General features: G+C 50.1%; 1 protein-coding gene across 1 annotated transcript in view; it reads left to right on the top strand.

Moving 5' to 3' along the window:
* The window catches only part of RAB26 (RAB26, member RAS oncogene family), a 52,129-nt gene extending 33,069 nt beyond the window's left edge, over nt 1–19,060 (top strand). Inside the window, exons 3-9 of the mRNA XM_038763931.1 lie at nt 11,325–11,366; nt 11,754–11,820; nt 12,229–12,281; nt 12,840–12,905; nt 14,239–14,295; nt 15,661–15,737; nt 17,639–19,060. Coding sequence (XP_038619859.1) covers nt 11,325–11,366; nt 11,754–11,820; nt 12,229–12,281; nt 12,840–12,905; nt 14,239–14,295; nt 15,661–15,737; nt 17,639–17,741 — 465 coding nt within the window. The 3' untranslated portion in view covers nt 17,742–19,060. The remainder of the gene's footprint in view (nt 1–11,324; nt 11,367–11,753; nt 11,821–12,228; nt 12,282–12,839; nt 12,906–14,238; nt 14,296–15,660; nt 15,738–17,638) is intronic.
* The last annotated feature ends 4,699 nt before the right edge of the window (nt 19,061–23,759 follow it).

The following is a 23,759-nucleotide window of genomic DNA, read 5'->3' on the forward strand; positions in this document are numbered from 1 at the left end:
TTGCCAACTTGTACTTCCCAAGCGCTTAGTACAGTACTCTGCCCACAGTAAGCGCTCAATAAATACGATTGATTGATTATTATTATATTCACCCACCCTTCTGGGTCACCTGTGCAATGGGGTCCGTACCCCTTACGTTCTTGATTTTCACCCCACTTCCAGCTCTACAGCACTTATGCCCACATTCTTATACTCTTCCATTTCCTCCATCTGGAATTCATTTTAAGTGCCTGTCTTCTCCTCTAGACCATAAACTCCCTGCGGACAGAGATTGAGTCTTTCAGCAATATTGTATTGTGCTCTCCCAAGCACTTAGTTTAGGGCTCAAAACACAGTAACTGCTCAGTAAATACCACTGATTGATTGATTTTGAGAAGTGTGGGGAGTATAGAGTTTCCACAGAGATTGAGGAGGATTAGGATGGATGCAATTGGATTTGGCAAGAAGGAAGTCAATGGTGACTTTAGGTATTTATAGCAGGCGTGTAATCCCCATTTTATTGATGAGGCACAGAGTAGTTAAGTGACTTACCCAAGGTCACACAACAGGCAAGTGGTGGAGCTAGGATTAGAATCCAAATCTTCTGTCTCCCAGATCTGTGTTTTTTCCACTAGGCCATGCTGCTTCTTTTTTTAAAAGGTAATTTTTAAGGGCATACTATGTGTCAAACACTGTTCTAAGTGCTGGGATAGGTACCAGTAAATGAAGTTGGTCGAAGTCCCGGTCCTGCATGGGGCTCACTGTGTAAGTAGAAGAGAGAAAAAGTATCCACATTTTACTGTTGAGGAAACAGAGGCACAGAGAAGTTGTGACCTGCCCAAGGTCACACAGAAAGCAATTGGCAATTAGAGAAGCAGCGTGGCTCAGTGAAAAGAGCACGGGCTTTGGAGTCAGAGGTCATGGGTTCAAATCCCGGCTTCGCCAATTGCCAGCTGTGTGACTTTGGGCAAGTCACTTAACTTCTCTGTGCCTCAGTTACCTCATCTGTAAAATGGGGATTAAGACTGTGAGCCCCTGTGGGACAACCTGATCACCTTGTAACCTCTCTAGTGCTTAGAATAGTGCTTTGCACATAGTAAGCGCTTAATAAATGCCATTATTATTATTATTATTATTATTATTAATTGGCAGAGTGGGGATTAGAACCCAGAACCTTCTTACTCCCAGATCCTTGCTTTCTCCACTAGGCCGAGTTGCTTGTCACAGGGTGACCAGGCGGGAAAGTGGGGCTGCCTCTGTGCAGACCGTCCCCACTGTGGCAACCAGGACTCTAGCGCAGGTCTCGCTGGCATTGGAGTACCCCTTTCCTCTCTCCTCCTTCAGGTATTTTTATGGTATTTGTTAGGTGCTTACTATGTGTCAGGAACTGTATTAAGTGCTAGGTTCATTCATTCAATCATATTTCCCAAGCGCTTACTGTGTGCAGAGCACTGTACTAAGTGCTTAAGGTCAGATGAAAGATAATTGGGCTGGACATAATGCCTATCCCACAGTCTCAATCCCCATTTCACAGATGAGGTCTTTTTACTCCCAGGACCGTGCTCTTTCCACTAGGCCATGATGTTTCTTAGGGTCTCAGTGATGCTCACCAGAAAGGTGAGACCAGAGAAGGGGCACAGCTGTGTTTTCTTGGGTATGGTGGGCAAGCATTCCTGGGATTTTTGAGGTGGCACAAACACCCAATGGTACCCTTACCATTGGCAGTGTCGCCTTCAAACCCAAGGACCTTGTGGGTTTTTTGGGGTTTTTTTTTTGTTTTTTTTTTAAATGGCATTTATTAAGCGCTTACTATGTGCAAAGCACTGTTCTAAGCGCTGGGGGGGATACAAGGTGATCAGGTTGTCCCACGTGGACCTCAGTTAATCAGTCATTCAGTACTACTTTTTGTGCTCTTGTTCTGTTCAGAGAGCACTAAACTCTTGGGAAAGTACAATAATAATAATAATGGTACTTGTTAAGTGCTTATTACGTGCCAGGCACTGTTCTAAGCGCTGGAGCAGATGCCAGTGAATCAGGTTGGACACAGCCCCTTGTCCTGCATTGGGCTCACAGTCTTAATCCTAGAGAAGCCGCGTGGCTTACTGGAAAGCTCCCGGGCTTGGGAGTCAGAGGACATGGGTTCTAATCCCAACTCCGCCACTTGTCAGCTGTGTGACTTTGGGCAAGTCACTTCACTTCTCTGGCCCTCAGTTACCTCATCTGTAAAATGGGGATCAAGATTGTGAGCCCCAAGTGGGACAACCTGATAACCTTGTATCTATACCAGTGCTTAGAACAGTGCTTGGCACTTAGTAAGTGCTTAACAAATACCAACATTATTATTATCATTATTATTATTATTATTGATCTCCATTTTCCAGATGAGGTAACTGAGGCCCAGAGAAATAAAATTCATTCATTCATTCAGTCGTATTTACTGAGCGCATACTGTGTACAGAGCACTGTACTAAGCGCTTGGGAAGTACAAGTCAGCAACATATAGAGACAGTCCCTACCCAACCATGGGCTCACAGTCTAGAAATGACTTGCCCAAGGTCACACAGCAGACACGTAGTGGAGCTGGGATAAGAACCCCAGATCCCTTTGACTTCCAGGCCACTAAACTACGCTGCTTCCCCAATAGAGTAAGTATACACAATTTCTGCTCTAAATGATCATATAGCCTAGCAAGGGAGACAGACATTAAAATAAATTATAGGAAATTTAGAAAACCATTGTGGCCCAGTGGAAGGAGCATGGACCTGGGATCTAATCCGAACCCCACCACTTGCCTGCTCCGAGACCTCTGTCAAGCCACTTAACTGATCTGTGCCTCAGTTGCCTTACCTGTAAAATGGGGATAAAATTCCTATCCTCCCTCCTCCTTAGACTATGAGCCCCATGTGGGACAGGGACTATTTCTAATCAGCTTATATCAACTCCATACACATCAGGCAAAAACTCCTCACTCTCGGCTTCAAGGCTCTCCATCCCCTCGCCCCCTCCTACCTCACCTCCCTTCTCTCCTTCTCCAGCCCAGCCCGCACCCTCCGCTCCCCTGCTGCCGCTAACCTCCTCACCAGGCCTCGTTCTCGCCTGTCCTGCCATCGACCCCCGGCCCACGTCCTCCCCCTGGCCTGGAATGCCCTCCCTCCACACATCCGCCAAGCTTGCTCTCTTCCTCCCTTCAAAGCCCTACTGAGAGCTCACCTCCTCCAGGAGGCCTTCCCAGACTGAGCTCCCTCCTTCCTCCCCCCCATCGCCCCCGCCCTACCTCCTTCCCCTCCCCACAGCACCTGTATATATGTTTGTACATATTTATTGCTCTATTTTACTTGTACATATGTACTATTTATTTTATTTTGTTAACATGTTTTGTTTTGTTGTCTGTCTCCCCCTTCTAGACTCTGAGCCCGCTGTTGGGTAGGGACCGTCTCTATATGTTGCCAACTTGTACTTCCCAAGCGCTCAGTACAGTGCTCTGCACACAGTAAGCACACAATAAATACGATTGAATGAATCAATGAATGAACTCCAGAGCTTAGTACAGTGCTTAGCCTATATTAATAAATACCACAATTATTATTATTATTATTAGGAAAGGGAAGCAATGCGGTATAAAGGATAGGTACAAAAATGCTGTCAGGATGGGAGTGGAGTAAGTGTTTAGTGGTTGGGATTTCATACAGAGGTGATGCGGTATGGATAGAAAATAAGGTGAGGGGGGATGAGAGTTCTGTCAGGAAAGACTTACCAGAGGAGGAGGTGTGATTTTAGCAGGGCTTTGAAGATGGGGAGAGTGGTAATTTGTCGGATGTGAATTGTGAAGGAGTTCCAGCCAGTCAATCAGTGGTATTTATCGAGCGTATTTATTGAGGTAGGAGGGAAGACATGAGCAAGGGATCGATAGCAAGAGAGATGAGAACAAAGCACTGTGAGTAGGTTGGCATTAGAGGAGCAAAGTGTGCAGGCTGGGTTGTAGTGGGAGACGAACAATGATAAGTGGGCGGGGGAGAGCTGATTGAGAGCTTTGAAACCGATGGTGAAGAGTTTCAGCTTCATCCAGAGAGAAGTGGAAAACCATTGGAGGTTCTTGAGAAATGGGGAGATGTGCACAGAACCATTTTTTAGAAAAAGTGGTCTGGGGAGCAGAGTGATTTACAGATTGGAAAGCAGAGAGGCCAGAAGCTGGGAGACCAACAAGGAGGCTGATGCAGTAATAATAATAATAATGATGATGGCATTTATTAAGCACTTACTATGTGCAAAGCACCGTTCTAAGCGCTGATGAGAGGGGATTTAAGAAATGGGTATATGAACCCATGGGAAGCAGTTCGGATGGAGAGGAAGAAGTGAATTCTGGAGATGGTAAGGAGGGCTTAAAGTGCTCTGCACACAGTAAGCGCTCAATAAATACGATTGAATGAATGAATGAATGAGGTAGAATCGACTGGATTTAGTGACTGACTTAATATGTGGAGCACGGGTCAGGAGTCAGAGGACATGATTCTAATTCCGGCTCCGCCACTTGTTGTCATGTGACCTTGGGCAAGCCACTTAACTATTATGGGCTTCAATTACCTCATCTGTAAAATGGGAATTAAGACTGTGAGCCCCATGTGGGACAACCTAATTACCTTGTATTTACCCCAGTGTTTAGAACAGTGCTTGGCACATAGTAAGGACTAAACAAATACTATCATTAATAATGATAATAATAATAAATAATAATAATAATAACGGTATTTGTTAAGCGCTTACTATGTGCAAAGCACTGTTCTAAGTGCTGGGGAGGTTACAAGGTGATCAGGTTGTCCCACAGGGGGCTCACAGTTTTAATCCCCATTTTACAGATGAGGTAACTGAGGCACAGAGAAGTGAAGTGACTTGCCCAAAGTCACACAGCTGATAGTTCCCAAGCGCTTAGTACAGTGCTCTGCACACAGTAAGCGCTCAATAAATATGATTGATTGATTAATTGATTGACAGTTGGCAGAGCTGGGATTTGAACCCATGACCTTTGACTCCAAAGCCCGTGCTCTTTCCACTGAGCCACGTAGCTTCTCCAGCTCTAATAATAGATTATTACTATTCTAATCCAAGCTCTGCCACTTGTCTGCTGTGAGACCCTGGGCAAGTACTTCACTTCTCTGTGCCTTAGCTACCTCATGTATAAAATGGGGATTAAGGCTGTGAGCCCTATGTAGGACAGGGACTGTTCTAATCCAATTTGCTTGCATCCACCTCATTGCTTAGTACAGTGCCTGGCACATAGTAAGTGCTTATCAAATACCACTATTATTATTACTATTATTACAGGGATGGGAAAGTCAGAGGGAGGAGGGAGTTTGGGAAGAAAGATGAGCTTAATTAGGGACATGTTAAGGTAGTCCCACAATGCTTATATACATATCCATAATGTATTTATTTATATTGATGTCTATCTCCTGCTCTGGACTGTAAGCTCCTTGTGGGCAGGGAACTCTGTTATACTGTACTCTCCCATGTGCTTACTTATAATAATAATACTAATGATGGCATTTATTAAGCGCTTACTATGTGCAAAGCACTATTGTAAGCGCTGGGGAGGTTACTGAGTGATCAGGTTGTCCCACAGGGGGCTCATAGTCTTAATCCCCATTTTACAGATGAGGTAACTGAGGCACAGAGAAGTGAAGTGACTTGCCCAAAATCACACAGCTGACAGTTGGCGGAGCCGGGGTTTGAACCCATGACCTCTGACTCCAAAGCCCATGCTCTTGCCACTGAGCCACGCTTCTTCTCTAGTACAGTGCACTGCACGTAATAAGTGCTCAAAAATGCCATTGATTGATTGATTGATGGAGATATTGGCGGGTAGAGAAGGCAGGAAGAAATGAGAGCTTGCCAAGGAGAGGAGGGGTTGGGGCAAGTGGACCTCGGGGAGAGAGGTAAGGCCGGATAAATGGACCTTTGTGAGGGAGAGGAGGGAGGTTGGGCCAGAGAGCTGGACCCTGGTGGGGAGAGGTCGGGCTGGAGACCTCAGGTTGGCCCATGTGGAGGTGCTGGCACTCTCTGTTTAATTCTGTGAACTCCCCGAGGGCAGAGCCCGTGTCTGCAGACTTGGCTGTGCACCCTGCCTATAATAATAATAATAATGTGATGGCATTTGTTAAGCACTTACTATGTGCAAAGCACTGTTCTAAGCACTGGGGAGGGTACAAGGTGATCAGGTTGTCCTACTTGGGGCTCACAGTCTTCATTCCCATTTTCCAGATGAGGTAACTGAGGCCCAGAGAAGTTAAGTGACTTGCCCAAAGTCACACAGCTGACAATTGGCAGAGTCGGGATTTGAACCCATGACCTCTGACTCCCAAGCCCGGGCTCGTTCCACTGAGCCACGCTGCTTCTCTCTGTGCAGCTTTACAGTCAGCGATTCAGGGATGCTGAAGAGGCCTGGAGGTAGGGGCCAAGAGAAGCAGGTCGGGAGACGCTTTCCTTGCTCCCTTTTCACTCATTCAATCAATCAATCATATTTATTTAATTGTATAATATTAATCGTATTATTCACTTTGCTGCCTCTTTAAAGCCAGGTCATTAAAACTCAGGTCATGAGGGGTCCCCTCTCTTTCCCTACCTCCGCCCTCTCCTTTCCCTTTTCTTCTTCCATCCTTTCCTTCCTGCCTTCTTCCCTCCCTGACTTCCTCCTTCTCTCCCTGCCTCCTTTCCTCCATTGCTCCTTGCCTTCCTCCTTCCGTCCCTCCTTTTTTAAAGAAAATTTTTTGTGGTATTTGTTAAGCACTTACTACGTGCCAGGCATTGTACTAAGTGCTGCTGTGAAGCAGCATGGCTCAGTGGAAAGAGCATGGGCTTTGGAGTCAGAGGTTATGGGTTCAAATCCCGGCTCCACCAATTGTCAGCTGTGAGACTTCGGGCAAGTCACTTAACTTCTCTGTGCCTCAGTTACCTCATCTGTAAAATGGGGATTAAGACTGTGAGCCCCCCGTGGGACAACCTGATCACCTTGTAACCTCCCCAGTGCTTAGAACAGTGCTTTGCACATAGTAGGCGCTTATTAAATGCTATAAAAAAGTGCTGGGGTAGATAAAAGATAATCAGGTTGGACAGGGTCCCTGTCCCACAAGGGGCTCACAATCTCCATCCTTCCCACCCTGCCTCCTTCACTCCTTCCCTCCCTGCCTCCTTCACTCCTTCCCTTCCCTCCCTGCCTCGTTCACTCCTTCTCTCTCCCTGCCTCCTTCCCTCCCTGGCCTTCCTCCCCTGCAGCCCTCCATCCTCTCCTGCTTTCCTCCATCCCTCCCTGGCCTTCCTCCCTTGCTGCCCTCCGTCCTCTCCTGCCTTCTTCATTCCCTCCCTACCTTCCTCCATCCCTCCCTGCCTCCTTCCCGCCCTGGCTTCCCTCCCTTGCCGCCTTCCTCCCTCTCCTTGCCTCCTTCTCTCCTTCCTTCCTTCCCTCCCTGCTCATTCATTCATTCATTCAGTCAGTCTGAGAAGCAGCATGGCTCAGTGGAAAGAGCACGGGCTTAGGAGTCAGAGGTCATGGGTTCAAATTCCGGCTCTGCCACTTGTCACCTGTGTGACTTTGGGCAAGTCACTTAACTTCTCTGTGCCTCAGTTGCCTCATCTGTAAAATGGGGATTAAAACTGTGAGTACCACACGGGACAACCTGATCACCTTGTAACCTCCCCAGTGCTTAGAACAGTGCTTTGCACATAGTAAGTGCTTAATAAATGTCATCATTATTATTATTATTATTATTATTTATTGAGCACCTACTGTGTGCAGAGCACTGTACCAAGCGCTTGGGAAGTACAAGTCGGCAACATATAGAGACGGTCCCTACCCTACAATGGGCTCACAGTCTAGAAGGTGGGGGGACTTCTTCCCTTCCTTCTCCCCTTCCTCCCTCTTTTCCTCTCTCTTTCCCTCCCTCCATCCCTCCCCTGCCTCCCTGCTTGCCTCCTTCCTTCCATCCCTGGTCTTCCTCCCTTGCTGCCCTCCTTTCTCTCCTACTTCCTTCACTCCCTCCCTACCCTCCTCTTTCCCTCCCTGCCTCCTTCCCTCCCCTGGCCTTCCCCCCTGCTGCCCTCCTCCCTCTCCTGCTTCCTTCCCTCACACCTTCCGTCCTTCCCTCTTTCCTTCCCCTGCCTCCCTCCTTCCTTCCCTCCCTCCCTTCTTCCTTCCTTCCTTCTTTCCCTCCCTCTTTCCTTCCCCTGCCTGCCTCCTTCCTTCCCTCCTTGTCTCCTTCCCCCTTCCCTCCTTCCTTTCCTGCCTGCCAGCTTTTCCCTCCAGTGCCTGTTTTGTGGAACAGCTGTCTGTCTTCCTGATGGGAGGGAGGGAGGGAAGGAGCGAGAGCAATTGCCGAGAAGAGGTTTGGCTATAAATAGAGACGGAACAACATCCTAGCTCACATGAAAATTGCCAGATTTTGCAGAAGAAGCCGCGCGCCTTTGTTAGGGATTGAGGGGGAGCGTGGCTCGCGGCGAAGGCATGCGGGGCTAAACGCAACGCGGAGGCGCAAGTCCTCAGTTTCCCTGCAACTGCCCCCTTCTCCCCAGCCCCCACCTCCTGTCTGCCACTGCACCCCCCGCAACTTTCCTTGTGGGCAGTGAACGTGTCTACTCTGCACTCTCCCAAGCGCTCAGTACAGTGCTCTGCAAACAGTTAAGCGCTCATTAAATGCACTTGATTGAGGTGGATCTGCTAACTGTGGAAGGAGGGAAATGGGCATGTTCCCTACCCCCACCAACATCGTTTAAACTTAAACTGTTAGACTATTTCACATAATTCATGATTTTTAAAACTTTTAATACATTTTAAACTACTGTAATACATAGAGCAATTTGCTTTAAATCAAATCAGAAGACAAAAAGGCATTCCAGTTGTGATTTAGGTTCCCAAACAGGAAAAAAAAAAATGTCTAATGAAATCGAGTATTTAGATGATATGCTGTAGTAGAATGTGTATGACCAGGATACTAACAACAAAGAAAATCTGAGACATTAAGGGTGAAATACCTGGAAATTAAGCAACAATAAATGTCCACATGCAGTCAGTACGTTATCAGAGGGGTTTTAAACGTCTGTTAAAAATTGTATCCCTGTATCCAGAGCACTGTACTGCGCTTCTGGGAGAGGACAATATGACAGAGTCAGTAGACATGTTCCCAGCCCACAACAAGCTTACAGTTCAGACGGGGACACGGATATTAAAATTAATTACATCAGTGCTGTGAGACTGAGAGTAGGGTGAATATCAAATGTTTAAAGGGTATAGATCCGAGTGCATAGGTGATGCACAAGAGAGAAGGAGTGGGGGAAATGATGGCTTCGTCAGGGAAGTCCTCTTGGAGGACCTTTAAGAAGGTTTTGATAGGTAGGGGGATGAAGTTTCAGGCCAGAGGCAGGACTCAGGTGAGGGGTCAGCAGAGAGATAGATGAGATTGAAGTACAATGAGTAGGTTGGAGTTAGAGGAGTGAGTGATTTATAGTTGGAAATCAGCGAGGTAAGGTAGGAAGGGGGCAACATGATTGAGTGCTTTAAAGCCAATGGCAAGGGATTTCTGTTTGATAAGCAACCACTGGAGGTTCTTGAGGAATGGGGAAACATGGGCTGAACAATTTTTTTAGAAAAATGATCTGGGCAGAGAAATGAGGTATAGGCTGAAGTGGGGAGAGACAGGAGGTAGGGAGGTCAGCAAGGAGGCTGATGTAGTAATCAAGATGGGAGAGGATAAGTGCTTCAGTCGGTGTAATGGTAGGAGTTTGGACGGAGAGAAAAGAGTGGATTTTAGCAATGTTGAGAAGGTTGAACTGACAAGATCTGGTGACAGATTGAATATGCGGGTTGAATGAAAGAGAGGAGTCGAGGGTAGTGCCAAGGTTACCGGCTTATGATAAAAGGAGGATTCATTCAATCATATTTATTTATTTAAATAAATGGTGGTTGGTGGTTCTGGAGGATGGTGGTTCTGTCTACATTGATGGGAAAGTCAGGGTGGGATAACAGGGTTCGGGTGGGAAGATGAGGAATTCTACTTTGGATATGTTAAATTTGAGGTGTCAGTGGGACATCCAAGTAGAGCTGTCCTGAAGGTTCGAGGAAATGGAAGACGGCAGGATAGAGAGATCATGGCTGGAGATGCAGATTTGGGAATCATCCAGAGAGGTGGTAGTTGAAGCTTTGAAAGCTAATGAGCTCTCCAAAGGAGAGGGTGTAGATGGAAAATAGAAGGGGACCCAGAACTGAGCCTTAAGGGACTCCCACAGTTAGGGGGTGGGAGACAGAGGAGGTGCCCAAGGAAGAGGCTGAGAAGGAGCAGCGAGAGAGGTTGGAGGAGAACCAGGAGAGGATAATGTCAGTGAAGCCAAGGTTAGATAATGCTTCCAGGAGAAGGGGGAGGTCCACAGTGCCAAATGCAATTGAGAGTTCGTGGAGGATTGGATGGAATAGAGGCCCTTGGATTTGGCAAGAAGATCTTTGGTGACCTTTGAGAAGGCAGTTTCCATCAAGTGAAGGAAGGGGAAGCCAGATTGGAAGGGGTCAAGAAGAGAATTGGAAGAGAGGAAGTGGAGGCAGCAGGCGTAGACAACTCGCTCAAGGAGTTTGGAGAGGAATGGGAGGGAGATGGGGCAATAAATAGAGGGGGTTTGGGGGTCAAGTGAGGGTTTTTTTAGGATAGGGAGACCTGAACTTGTTTGAAAGCAGTGGGAAAAAAGCCACTGGAGAATGAACAGTTGAAGATGGCCGTCAGGGAGGGAAGAAAGGAGGGGGTGTTTTGATAAGGTGAGAAGGGATGGGGTCAGTGGTGCAGGTGGAGGGGAGGATTTTGAGAGGATTTTGAGTCCCTGTGTTTGAGAGTGGGGGTGTGTCTGGGATCGGTAGGGCTCTGAACTAAGTCCCTTGAGCTCATTTTCAGGGTCAGTGTCCTAACCTCTGTCACCTGGAGCCCCTGTCTCAACCCCTGCTCAACTCCTGACCCAACCCCTGCCCAAATCCTGGCCCTCCTGAACTTGAGGCAAACAGCATGGTGTAATGGATAGAGTACAGGCCTGAAAGTCAGAAGGTCATGGGTCTAATCCTGACTCCGCCACTCGTCTGCTGTGTGACCTTGGACAAGTCACTTCACTTCTCTGTGCCTCAGTGACCTCATCTATAAAATGGGGATTGAAACTGTGAGTCCCATGTGGGACAGGGACTGTGTCCAACCCAATTTGCTTGTATCCATCCCCATGCTTAGTACAGTGCGTGGCACGTAGTAAGTGCTTAACAAATACCGCAATTATTATTATATTATTGATCCTTCTGCTGCTGCTCTTAATCCTTTTTCTCCTGCCTGTTTCAGAATAAAGTCCTGAACGTGGACGGGGTGAAAGTTAAACTGCAGGTGAGACCTTGGTGGCAGAGGTTGGAGTGGTTGGAGCAGAGCAGGGCGGGGCTGGGCTGGGCTGCCCTGGGTTGGGTTGGGGTCAACTGGGCTGGGTGAGACAGGGCAGAGTGTGGCTTTTGGGCTGTGTCGGGTTGGGTTGGGCAGTTCTGGGCTGGGAGTGGCTCGTTTGAGTTTGGTCTGAACTAAATTGGACTGGTTGTCCCCCTTCTCCCTCCCATTGCCCACCCAGCAGGGGACAAAGAGGGACAGGAGCCGGAGGCTACTGGGAGATTGGAGGAGCAGCATGGCACAGGCCTGGGAGTTAGAAGGTCACAGGTTCTAACCCCAGCTCCGCCACTTGCCTGCCGTGTGGCCTTGGGCAAGCCACTTCACTTTTCCTTTCAGATCTGGGACACAGCTGGGCAGGAGCGTTTCCGCAGCGTCACGCACGCCTACTACCGCGACGCCCACGGTGAGTACCCTGCCCAACGAGGACCACCGCGAAGGTGGTCCTCCCTGCCTAGGGACCTCACCCGTGACTCTGCCCCCAGCCCTGCAGCTGTCACGGGGGGACCCAGAGCCCCTCAGGATCACAACTGCTCCAAATGTCCAGGTCTTGGGGAGACGGAGAAGCCAACCAGCTGCCTGGCAGAGGTGGAATACAGCCTGCCCAGAGGCAGGAGGATGGAATACATGACCTCTTCTGGTCCCTGGGGGTTGGGGTGGGGAGTGAGCTGGTCTCCAGGGGCGGGATGGGGCAGCTCAATCACCTCTCCAGCTGATGCCCTTGTTATGCCCCCCTCTCTCTGTCTCTCTGTTTCTGGTTCTCTCTCACTTTCTCGGATTCTGTTCATCTCTCTCGAACTCTGCCTCTAACCAGCTCTGTTGCTGCTCTATGATGTCACCAACAAAGCATCCTTTGACAACATTCAGGTGGGTGATGACACCACAGCCTTCTGCCGGGCCCCAGTGGGCAGAGGAGAGCGGGGTGGAGGGTGGGAGGGAACCTGAGCCTCACCGTATCCAGTCCAGAGGGTCAGCAACTCAGAGCAGGAAGGGGCTGAGCTCAGACAGACCCCGTGGACTGGGAAGGGGGTGGAGGGGGTCACTGGGAAATGTCCATTCGCCTCCGAGTTGTCCTCCACGAACTACTTTTCCCTGGATTTCCGTGGTTCAGGGAAGGGGCTTGGTTTGGCCTCCGAGGCAACTGCACTGTCTTGGGTGGGGACACTGTAGTCCTTGGTGAGAACTCTGCAGTCCCGGGAGGGGACACTGTAGTCATGGGCAGGGATGCTGCTTTCCTGGTAAGGGGACACTGCCATCCCAAGTGGGAACACTGGGGAGGGTGGGGACTGAGCCCTCTGGCTTTTCTCCAACTTGTTGCCAACTTGTACTTCCCAAGCGCTTAGTACAGTGCTCTGCACACAGTAAGCGCTCAATAAATACGATTGATGATGATGATGATGATGATGATGATTGATTCTCCCATAGGCCTGGCTGGCGGAAATCCAGGAATATGCCCAGCAGGGAGCAGTGCTCATGCTCCTGGGGAACAAGGTGAGTTGGATAATAATGTTGGCATTTGTTAAGCGCTTCCTATGTGCCAAGCACTGTTCTAAGCCCCGGGGTGAATACAAGGTGATCAGGTTGTCCCACGTGGGGCTCACAGTCTTAATCCCCATTTGACAGATGAGGTAACTGAGGCCCAGAGAAGTTAAGTGACTTGTCCAAAGTCACACAGCTGACAAGTGGTGGAGGCAGGATTAGAACCCATGACCTCTGGCTCCCAAGCCTGAGCTGACACCCTCCAGGGGCAGCAGCCCCGGGCACTGACCAGCAGACCCCCCAGGGTGATGCGAGGGTAGGGCTGGGATGGAGCCTTCCCCCCTCAGAGCCCCAGCTGTCTCCCCATTGTCTCGTCTAGAAGCAGCGTGGCTGTGGAAAGAGCCCGGGCTTTGGAGTCAGAGGTCATGGGTTCGAATCCCGGCTCTGCCACATCTGCTGTGTGACCTTGGGCAAGTCACTTAACTTCTCTGAGCCTCAGTTCCCGCATCTGTAAAATGGGGATTAAGATTGTGAGCCCCACGGGGGACAACTTGATCACCTTGTATCCCCTCCCAGCACTTAGAACAGTGCTCTGCACATAGTAAGCACTTAACAAATGCCATCATTAGTCTGGGGCCTTGCCCGGTCCAGGCTACCCTTACCCATGCCCTCGACGGTCCTCAATAAGGCTCACACAGGAGATAATTCAGGGTAACTCTGGAGGGGGCTTGCCTGGCTGCTCTGGAGGAGGAAATGAGAGGCTGGCACAGGAGTCTCGCTGGTAGCTAATCCTCGGGCTACTTGACTCCACAATTTGTTAAGCGCTTACTATGTGCCAGGCACTGGACTGAGCACTAGGGTGGATACAAGCAAATCGGGTTGGACACAGTCCCTGTCCCACAAGGGGCTCCCAGTCTCATTTTACCGATGTAATAATAATTATAATGATGGCATTTATTAAGCGCTTACTATGTGCAAAGCACTGTTCTAAGCGCTGGGGAGGTTACAAGGTGATCAGGTTGTCCCACAGGATGCTCACAGTCTTAAACCCCACTTTATAGAGAGGTAGCTGAGGCCCAGAGAAGTGAAGTGACTTCCCCAAAGTCACACAGCTGACAATTGGCGGAGCAGGATTTGAACCCATGACCTCTGACTCCAAAGCCCGTGCTCTTTCCACTGAGCCACGCTGCCAGGCATAGAAAAGTGAAGTGATTTACCCAAGGTCACACAGCAGACAGGTGGTGGGACTGGGATTAGAACCCATGACCTTCTGATACCCAGGCCTGAGCTCTATCCGCTGCACCATGCTGCTTCTCACACTGCTCCTCTCTGTGTCCGATCCTAGGTGGATTCCGCCCAGGACAGGGCAGTCAGGAGAGAGGACGGGGAGAAGCTGGCCAGGGTGAGTCCACCGGCTGCCCACATGCAGGGCTACAGCAAGGAGCCCACGGCGGAGACCCAGGAGGCCCCTCTGACCGCTGGCCACCCCTCCCTGCATTTCCCCATGCCCACCCCCTCTCCCTGGAGTGAGGAGGGGTCCAGTCAGCCCAGGGCCGAGGCCTGCGTCTCCTCCTTCCACCCTGTACTCTGCATCCCGCCCCCGCCCCCCCAACCTCCTAGCCTGGACAGAGGACCAAAAAACCATCTGGCTAGCCATCCATCTGCTGGCGAGCTGTCCACTTTGCAGGGCCAGTGATTTTGCCTTAGCAGGACCCTGACCTCCTTCCCCACCCCCCAAAAATCCCCAGATGCAAGCAGAAATAGTAATACTAATGGTATTTGTTAAGCACTTACTGTGTGCAAAGCACTGTTCTAAGCGCTGGGGAGGTTACAAGGTGATCAGGTTGTCCCATGGGGGGCTCAGTTTTAATCCCCATTTTACAAATGGGGTAACTGAGGCACAGAAAAGTTAAGTGACTTGCCCAAAGTCCCACAGCTGACAGTCGGCGGAGCCGGGATTTGAACCCATGACCTCTGAGTCCAAAGCCCGTGCTCTTTCCACTGAGCCAGGCTGCTTCAATAATGGGATTTGTTAAGTGCTATGTGCAAAGCACTGTTCTAAACGATGGGGGGGAAACAAAGTGATCAGGTGGTCCCACGTGGGGCTCACAGTCTTAATTCCCATTTACAGATGAGGGAACTGAGGCACAGAGAAGTGAACTGACTTGCCCAAAGTCACACAGCTGACAATTGGAGGCAGGATTTGAACCCATGACCTCTGACTCCAAAGCCCATGCTCTTTCCACTGAGCCACGCTGCTTATCCATTTCCTAGCTAGTTACTGCCAGTTCTATGGGTGCTTGGGCTATGTCCTCATCTGCCCTGCACCAGGGCCGGTCCTCACCTGCCCTGCTCTGAACCAGGACTCGTCCTCACCTGCCCTGCTCTGCCCTCCCCCAGGCCCCGTCCTCACCTGCCCAGCTCTGCCCCACACCAGGTTCTGTCCTCCCCTGCCCAGCTCTGCTCTGCACCAGGACCCATCCTCTCCTGCCCTGCTCTGCCCTGCCCCAGGGTCCATCAGCACTTAGTATACTGCCTGGTGCATAGTAAGCGCTTAATAAATGCCACAATTATCACCTGTCCTGCTGTGCCCCGCACCCACCTGGCTCTGCTCTGCCCCAGGGCCCCAGCCTACCAGTCCTGCCCTATCCTGGCCCCCTCCTGCCCGCCCTCCAGCTCCCCCAGGCTGCTTCCTCACCTTACCCCCACCATCCCTGCCCCGAGGACCCCCGAGAGCTGTGGAGACGCAGCCCACGCTGTCTTGCAGGGGTACGAGGTACCATTCATGGAAACCAGCGCCAAGACTGGACTGAACGTCGATCTTGCCTTCATGGCCATCGCCAAGTGAGTGTCCTTCCCGGCACCCGTGAGGGCCGCTTGAAAACCCCAACCCTCAGGGGCCTCTCCCTGACTTCTGACTCACCCTACTGGAGGTGCCACCCTCACCTGATGTGTCCTCCTTCACCCCCTCTTTGGTGAGGGCTGGAGGGGGCATTTATAAGCTTGCCCTAGGTCCCTTCGTACTGTTTTCACTCAGCTGGGAGGGCAGAGTTTCGCTGGCCTGGTTCCGTGTACAGCTCCTAGGCAAACCATCCCTGGCCCCCTCAGAAGGCCTGCCTTGACATTATTCATTCCTTCCTTCAATTGTATTTATTGAGTGCTTACTGTGTGCAGAGCACTGTACTAAGCACTTGGGAAGTACAAGGTGGCAACATATAGAGATGGTCCCTACCCAACAGCAGGCTCACAGTCTAGAAGACATTAGCCATAATGAGGGCATTTACTGAGCATCCCCTGGGGGCAATGCACTGTACTGAGCACCACTGATTACAGTGCACTGTGCTGAACCCTTGGGAGAGTCCAACGGAAGCACGAGAGACATTCCTTATCCACAAGGGGCTTCCGCTCCAGTAGGGGAGACCAACAGAAATATCCACCGTTCGCGGAATGACAGTAAATAATAGACTGTCCAGATGACTAACTTTCATTCATTCAGTAGTGTTCACTGAACACTTACTGTGTGCAGAGCACTGTACTAAGCACTTGGGAAGTACAAGGTGGCAACATATAGAGACGGTCCCTACCCAACAGCAGGCTCACAGTCTAGAAGACTAAGCACTCGGGAGAGTACAATATGGCAGTAGACACATTCCCTGCCCACAGTGAGTTTATAATAATAATAATGGCATTTATTAGCTGCTTACTATGTGCAAAGCACTGTTCTCAGCGCTGGGGAGGTTACAAGGTGATCAGGTTGCCCCACGGGGGGCTCAGTCTTAATCCCCATTTTACAGCTGAGGTAACTGAGGCGCAGAGAAGTTATGTGACTTGCCCAAAGTCACACAGCTGACAATTGGCGGAGCCAGGATTTGAACCCATGACCTCTGACTCCAAAGCCTGTGCTCTTTCCACTGAGCCATGCTAACTGCAGGAGAGGGGCTCGAGATGGTCTGAGGGACGGACAGGCCCCAGCCCTCCCCGTCCCCTTCAGAGAGACCTCCGGAAGACCCTAATTCTAGCCAGGTCCCACGCCACCGTCTCCCGGTCTACCCCTGGGCAGGGGAAGGATTCATTCAATCATATTTATTGAGCACTTACTGTGTGCAGAGCACTGTACTAAGCGCTTGGATCCCAGGAAGGGGCTTGAAAGGTCAGAGCTAAGCAGTGAACCAGTGTGGAAAATAGAAAGTTCGGAATAGAGCACTTTCATATCAACTCTCATGTTTTAAACAGCATCCAAGAGTCAGAGAGAGGGAGGGAAGGGTGAGCCCTGCTTCTCATTATACAGATGGGAACATTGGCACAGAGAAGCGTGGGTGGGAATATATCTGTTATATTGTACTCTCCCAAGCCCTTAGCACAGTTCTTCGCACATAGCAAGCACTCAATAAATACGATTGACAGATTGACTGAGTCTTGCCCAAGGTGACCCAGCAGACCAAGGGCAGAGCAAAAGATTAGAACCCAGGGCTCCAGCCTCGCAGTTCTTTACTCTTTCCCACAGGCCACACTGCCTATCGTTCCCATTTTACAGAAGTGGAAACAGAGGCTGAGGGAGGTGAACCCAAGGTCACCCAGCAGGCCGGGGTGGAGCCAAGACTAGAAGTCAGGCCCTGAAGACAGGCAGCAGGGTCAGCTGGGCCCTCCTGAGAGCGGGGGCTCCCCACCCATCCACCCTCCACTCGCAGCTCAGTGACAGCTGTCTCTCCCCCACCACCCCGTCTGTCCCTCTGTCCACCCTGCAGGGAGCTCAGGTACCGGTCCGGGCAGTTGCCACACGAGCCCCAGTTCAAGCTGCACGAGTATGTGAAGAAAGAAGTCCGAGGCCAGGGCTGCTGCAGGGCCTGAGGCCGCGCCGTTGACCGAGGCCCAAGCTGTCGGCCTCCCTCCCTTCCCCCCGAGGACCGTGTGTGCATGTCTGTGCTGTGTTACTGTCACTGCCCAAGAGGGACGTGGACGTGGTCAGTCGGGGACAGGAAGCTCGGCCCACCCCCCAGACCATCCGGCCCCAGAAAATGATGTTCCCCTCTCCCCCTGGACAATCTGGCCCCTATGGCTAATGCAGAAAACAAGAGCTATGAGAGCTCCTGGGCTCCCCCGGATTGCTGACACCCCTGGACCTGCTGGCCCTGGAGTGCACGGGAGGGGTCAGCTGGCCCAGCACATCTGCCGGCCCTGAGGGCCCACCCCCTTCTCCTTCCCCCCTCTTTCTGCCACATAGTTTTCTACTCCTGCAGCAGGTGTTTCTGGATCCAACTCCCCAGGCTGGTGCTTGGGGCCTCCCACCAGCCGGGGAGGGGGTAAGGGGGTGCGGGGATGCCGTGAGCTCCCCGACTCACAGCGAGTTCATCCTCATCAGGACCCCACGCTCCCGAGACCCTCCATCCAGTCGGTTCCTGAGGACAGGCCCCGGTCCCTGGTCATGAGTTGGATAAAGGCTTTGGCTTCGGTGGCTTCCGCTCCTCCGGTTCTTTCAAAGGAGAAAAATCACCGGCAGCTTGAAGCAGTGAGGGAAGGGGCGGCCGTGCCTCTTCTGGCCCGCGGGAGCCTGAAGGCTGCCTTCTGTTTACAAACCAGCTTTCAGTGCCCGGCCGAGTCAACATGCAGGTGGGCTTACCGTCCTGGCTACTGCCCCTAAATTTATCAGCCTGCAGGCCAGGCAGCTACACCACTTCCTCCAGACCTGACGCAAATGGTGTCAGCTTTGCGCCGGTCCTCACAATCCACAGCAGGTGCCATGAATGGCCTCTGAGGGGGTCTCAAACTCTGGGTGATCTGTTTTATTACCCAGGCCCTTGGAAGAGGGCCCCCCCCCAAAATAGTTACCCTCAGAAAAAGCCAAAACATCATGTGATCTGAAGCAATGCCTTTGACTGGAAATTGACTTTATTCATTAAATTGTATTTATTGAGTGTTTACTGTGTGCAAAGCACTGTACTAAGCACTTGGGAGAGTACAATATAACAATAAACAGACATTTCCTGCCCACAAGCTCAGTCTAAAGCAGCAGCCCCCTCCAGACCCACGGAGCTGTGATTGGGGCCCAACTGCACCCCTAAACCCCCTCTACCCCTTTTGAGAACCCATTTCTCTAGTTCCACTCCCAAAGGCGGATGTCCCCCTCTCTGATCCTTGGGGAATGGTCCAGTGGAAAGAGCCCAGGCTTTGGAGTCAGAGGTCATGGGTTCAAATCCCAGCTCCGCCAACTGTCAGCTGTGTGACTTTGGGCAAGTCACTTCACTGTGCCTCAGTTACCTCATCTGTAAAATGGGGATTAAAACTGTGAGCCCCCCCCCACCCCCGGGGGCAACCCGATCACCTTGTAACCTCCCCAGCGCTTAGAACCGTGCTTTGCACATAGTAAGCGCTTAATACCATCATTATTATTATATACTCTGGGATGCTCCCGGCTGAGGGCCATTTCCCCCTCCTAACAATAACTGGGATTTGCTGAACATTATGTGCCAAGTACTATAATAATTCATTCAATCGTATGTTGGTATTTGTTAAGCACTTACTTTGTGCCAAGCACTGTTCTAAGCACTGGGGTAGATACAAGGTAATCAGGTTGTTCCCTGTGGGGTTCACAGTCTTCATCCCCATTTTACAAGTGAGGTAACTTGAGATACAGAGAAGTTAAGTGACTTGCCCAAGGTCACACAGCTGATGAGTGGTGGAGCAGGGATTAGAACCCATGACCTCCGATTCCCAAGCCCATGCTCTTTCCTCTAAACCACGCTGCTTCTCTGAGCGCTGGGGTAGATGCAAAATAATCAGGTCAGATCCAGTCCCTTCCCCCAAACCTCTCCCAGGGCTCAGTCTGAAAAGAAGGGAGAACAGGTATTGAATCACCACTTTACAGATGAGGAAAATGAGGCCCAGAGAAGTTAATCATGTTTATTGAGCATTTATTGTGTGCAGAGCACTATCCTAGACACTTGGGAGAGAAGAACAATAAACAGACACATTCCCTGCCCACAACAATCATACAGTCCAGAGGAGGAGACAGATATTAATAAATAAATGACAGATATGGACATTAGTGTTTGGAGCTACGAGGGGGATGAATAAAGGTATAAGGGAGGGTGATGGACAATAATGATGGTATTTGTTAAGCGCTTCCTGTGTGCCATGCACTGTTCTAAGCGCTGGGGTAGATACAAAGTAATCATGTTGTCCCACTTGGGGCTCAGTCTTAATCCCCATTTTACAGACGAGGTAACAGGCACAGAGAAACTAAGTGATTTGCTCAAAGTCACACAGCTTACAAGTGGCAGAGCCACATCACTTCACTTCCCTGTGCCACATCTGTAAAACGGGGAACAAGAGAAGCAGTGTGGCTCAGTGGAAATAATAATAATGGCATTTATTAAGCGCTTACTATGTGCAAAGCGCTGTTCTAAGCGCTGGGGAGGTTACAAGGTGATCAGGTTGTCCCACGGGGGGCTCAGTCTTAATCCCCATTTTACAGATGAGGGAACTGAAGCCCAGAGGAGTTAAGTGACTTGCCCAAAGTCACACAGCTGACAATCGGCAGAGCCGGGATTTGAACCCATGACCCCTGACTCCAAAGCCCAGGCTCTTTCCACTGAATCACGCTGCTCCTCCAAAAGAAACAGCATGGGCTTGGGAGCCAGAGGTTATGGATTCTAATACCAGCTCCACCACTTGTCAACTGCGTGACTTTAAGCAAGTCACTTAACTTCTCTGTGCCTCAGCTACCTCATCTGTAAAATGGGGATTAAGACTGTGAGCCCCACCCGAGACAACCTGATCACCTTGTATCCCCCCCAGTGCTTAGAACAGTGCTTAGAAAAGCTCTTAACAAATGCCATTATTATTACTGTGAGCCCTCTATGGCACAGGGTGTGTCAATCAATGTCATATTTTTTGAGCGCTTACTGTGTGCAGAGCACTGTACTAAGCGCTTGGGAAGTACAAGTTGGCAACATAGAGATAGTCCCTACCCAACAGTGGGCTCACAGTCTAAAAGAGGCTCACAGTCTAAAAGACAGTCAGTGTCCAAACTGACTTGGCGTCTACCCCAGCACTTACTGCAGTGTGTGCCACACAGGGAGCACTTAAATAGCATTAAAAAAATACCTCACATTAATAAAAGGGGCGTAACAACCTGCCTGACTTCCTGCCTCCCAGGGAGGTGGTGAGAAAATAGTGTGAAATCTGAGGCGAAAGCGCTCTACGGAAAACACATTGACAGCACTACCTGAGGCAGAAACAAGGACCACAACCCCAAGCTGAGGCTGGAATCATCAATCGTATTTATTGAGCGCTTACTATGTGCAGAGCACTGTACTAAGCGCTTAGTTGGTAGCAACTTTCCAGACACAAATATGCTCCCTCCCCCATCCAGTTTCCGAAGTCCCCCTATCAGGGTCCCCAGTGAGGGACTGGTCAAAGGACCACCACTGCCAGTTGCTGATAGAGGCTTCACTGGTGATGGCCCAGGGCACAGCATCACGGGCATTTCCAAGGGTTCTTCACCCCATTCCATTCATTCATTCAATCGTATTTATTGAGCGCTTACTGTGTACAGAGCACTGTACTCAGCGCTTGGGAAGTACAAGTTGGCAACATATAGAGAAAGTCCCTACCCAACAGCAGGTTCACAGCCTAGAAGGGGGAGAAAGACAACAAAACACATCCTCTGACTCGCAAGCCCATGCCCTTTCCACTAAGCCACCTTACTTCAGGATGATTTCAAATGGAGTCTTCTGCTGTTCACCAAGTCCAGGTGGGACTTAAAGTGGGTGGGATGGGTTGGAGAGGTCTAAAAAAGAGCAGTTCAGGCTGTTAAATCAATCAATCGTATTTATTGAGCGCTTACTGTGTGCAGAGCACTGTACTAAGCGCTTGGGACATACAAATTGGCAACATGTAGAGACAGTCCCTACCCAACAGTGGGCTCACAGTCTAAAGTTAGCCATTTGAGGGTCAATCATGCTATTTGCAAAATTGCACCCAGTCTCCCAGAGGGACAATTGCTGAGAACATTGCTGAATTCTTCAGTTTCTCTGCACACTCTCTCCCACTGAGGTAAGCTTTGAGATGACAAATCAAAGTACTCTAACTGCAAGGAGAAGGAAAACATACAAACAAGGATAGAAAACTGGGGTGAACTCATCAGTGTTCAACTCCTACCTGACTCTCACTGAGGGAAGCTTTGAGATGACAAATCCAAGTACTCTAACTGCAAGGAGAAGGAAAACATACAAACAAGGATAGAAAACTGGGGTGAACTCATCAGTGTTCAACTCCTACCTGACTCTCACCAGTTAAACTCAGTCCCAAGCTTTCAAGTGAATGTCCCTTGTAGACTTCTGGATGGTTCTGGAACACTAACCAGGCTTATTTTCTCCCAAAGGAAGATCACCTGGCTCCATGTCCTACCTATCACACGATAGGGGTCAATGAATGGGGAGAGGTGGCGAGGGCAAAAGAGTGTGGATGGATCAAGCGCTTAGTACAGTGCTCTGCACACAGTAAGCGCTCAAGAAATACGATTTATTGATCAGAAACAGTGAGGATGGATCAGAAACCCCAGGCACACTGTGTTCGGCCCAGCTCCCGGCCACCTCTGAATGGGGCTAGCTTGTGGCCAGGAGCCTCCTGGTTTGGGTGCCTAGTTCCGGGGATGACTCAGTCCTGAGCAGAGGTTGACGAGCAACTTTAGTCAATCTTGTCTTTTGTTAAGCACTACGTGCCACACACTGTACTAAATGCTGGGATAGATACAAGCCAATCAGATAGGACAAAGCCCATGATAATAATGGCATTTATTAAGTGCTTACTATGTGCAAAGCACTGTTCTAAGTGCTGGGGAGGTTACAAGGTGATCAGGTTGTCCCACGGAGGGCTCTCAGTCTTGATCCCCATTTTACAGTGACTTTAACTTCTCTGTGCCTCAGTTACCTCATCTGTGAAATGGCTATTAAGACTGTGAACCCCCTGTTGGACAACCTGATCGCCCTGTAACCTCCCCAGCGCTTAGAACAGTGCTTTGCACATAGTAAGCACTTAATAAATGCCATTACTAGTATTACAGATGAGGTAACTGAGGCACAGAGAAGTGAAGTGACTTGCCCAAAGTCACACAGCTGACAACTGGCAGAGCCGGGATTAGAACCCATGCCCAACATGGGGTTCACAGGCTTAATCCCCATCTTGCAGATGAGTTGAGACACTGAGGAGTGACTCGCCCAAGGTCCCACAGCAAAGTGGCCGAGCTGGGATTAGAACCCGGGTCCTGACTCCAAGGACAGTGCTATCCACTAGGCCACACTGCTCCTCCAAGCAGCATTTCCCATCAGCTCCTGGGCACTGCAGTGGGGTCCGTGCAGCTTCCCCAGCTCAGCATACGGTGGTTCAGACCACTGCTCTCTCCATTTCCAGGGAGGTTGCATCATCATCATCATCATCAATCGTATTTATTGAGCGCTTACTATGTGCACAGCACTGTACTAAGCGCTTGGGAAGTACAAATTGGCAACATGAGCGCTGTGTGCAGCGCACTGTACTAAGCGCTTGGGAAGTACAAGTTGGCAACATATAGAGACAGTCCCTACCCAACAGTGGGCTCACAGTCTAAAAGGGGGAGACAGAGACCAAACATACTAACAAAATAAAATAAATAGAATAGATATGTACAAATAAATTAAATAAATAATAAATAATAATAATAATAAATAATAATAAGGTTGCAGACACTGCAATGCCCACCCCAGCCCTGGCTCCAGCACAGTGCTGCTTGGCAACCAGCCTTCTTACCCAATGCTGTCCATCTGGATAGGACCAGACGGTTATGGGGAACACATGTGCCTTGTAGTTGCAGTAACAATAGCACTGCTA

The sequence above is a fragment of the Tachyglossus aculeatus genome, chromosome 21 (genome assembly GCF_015852505.1).
Source record: "Tachyglossus aculeatus isolate mTacAcu1 chromosome 21, mTacAcu1.pri, whole genome shotgun sequence".
Taxonomy (NCBI): domain Eukaryota; kingdom Metazoa; phylum Chordata; class Mammalia; order Monotremata; family Tachyglossidae; genus Tachyglossus; species Tachyglossus aculeatus.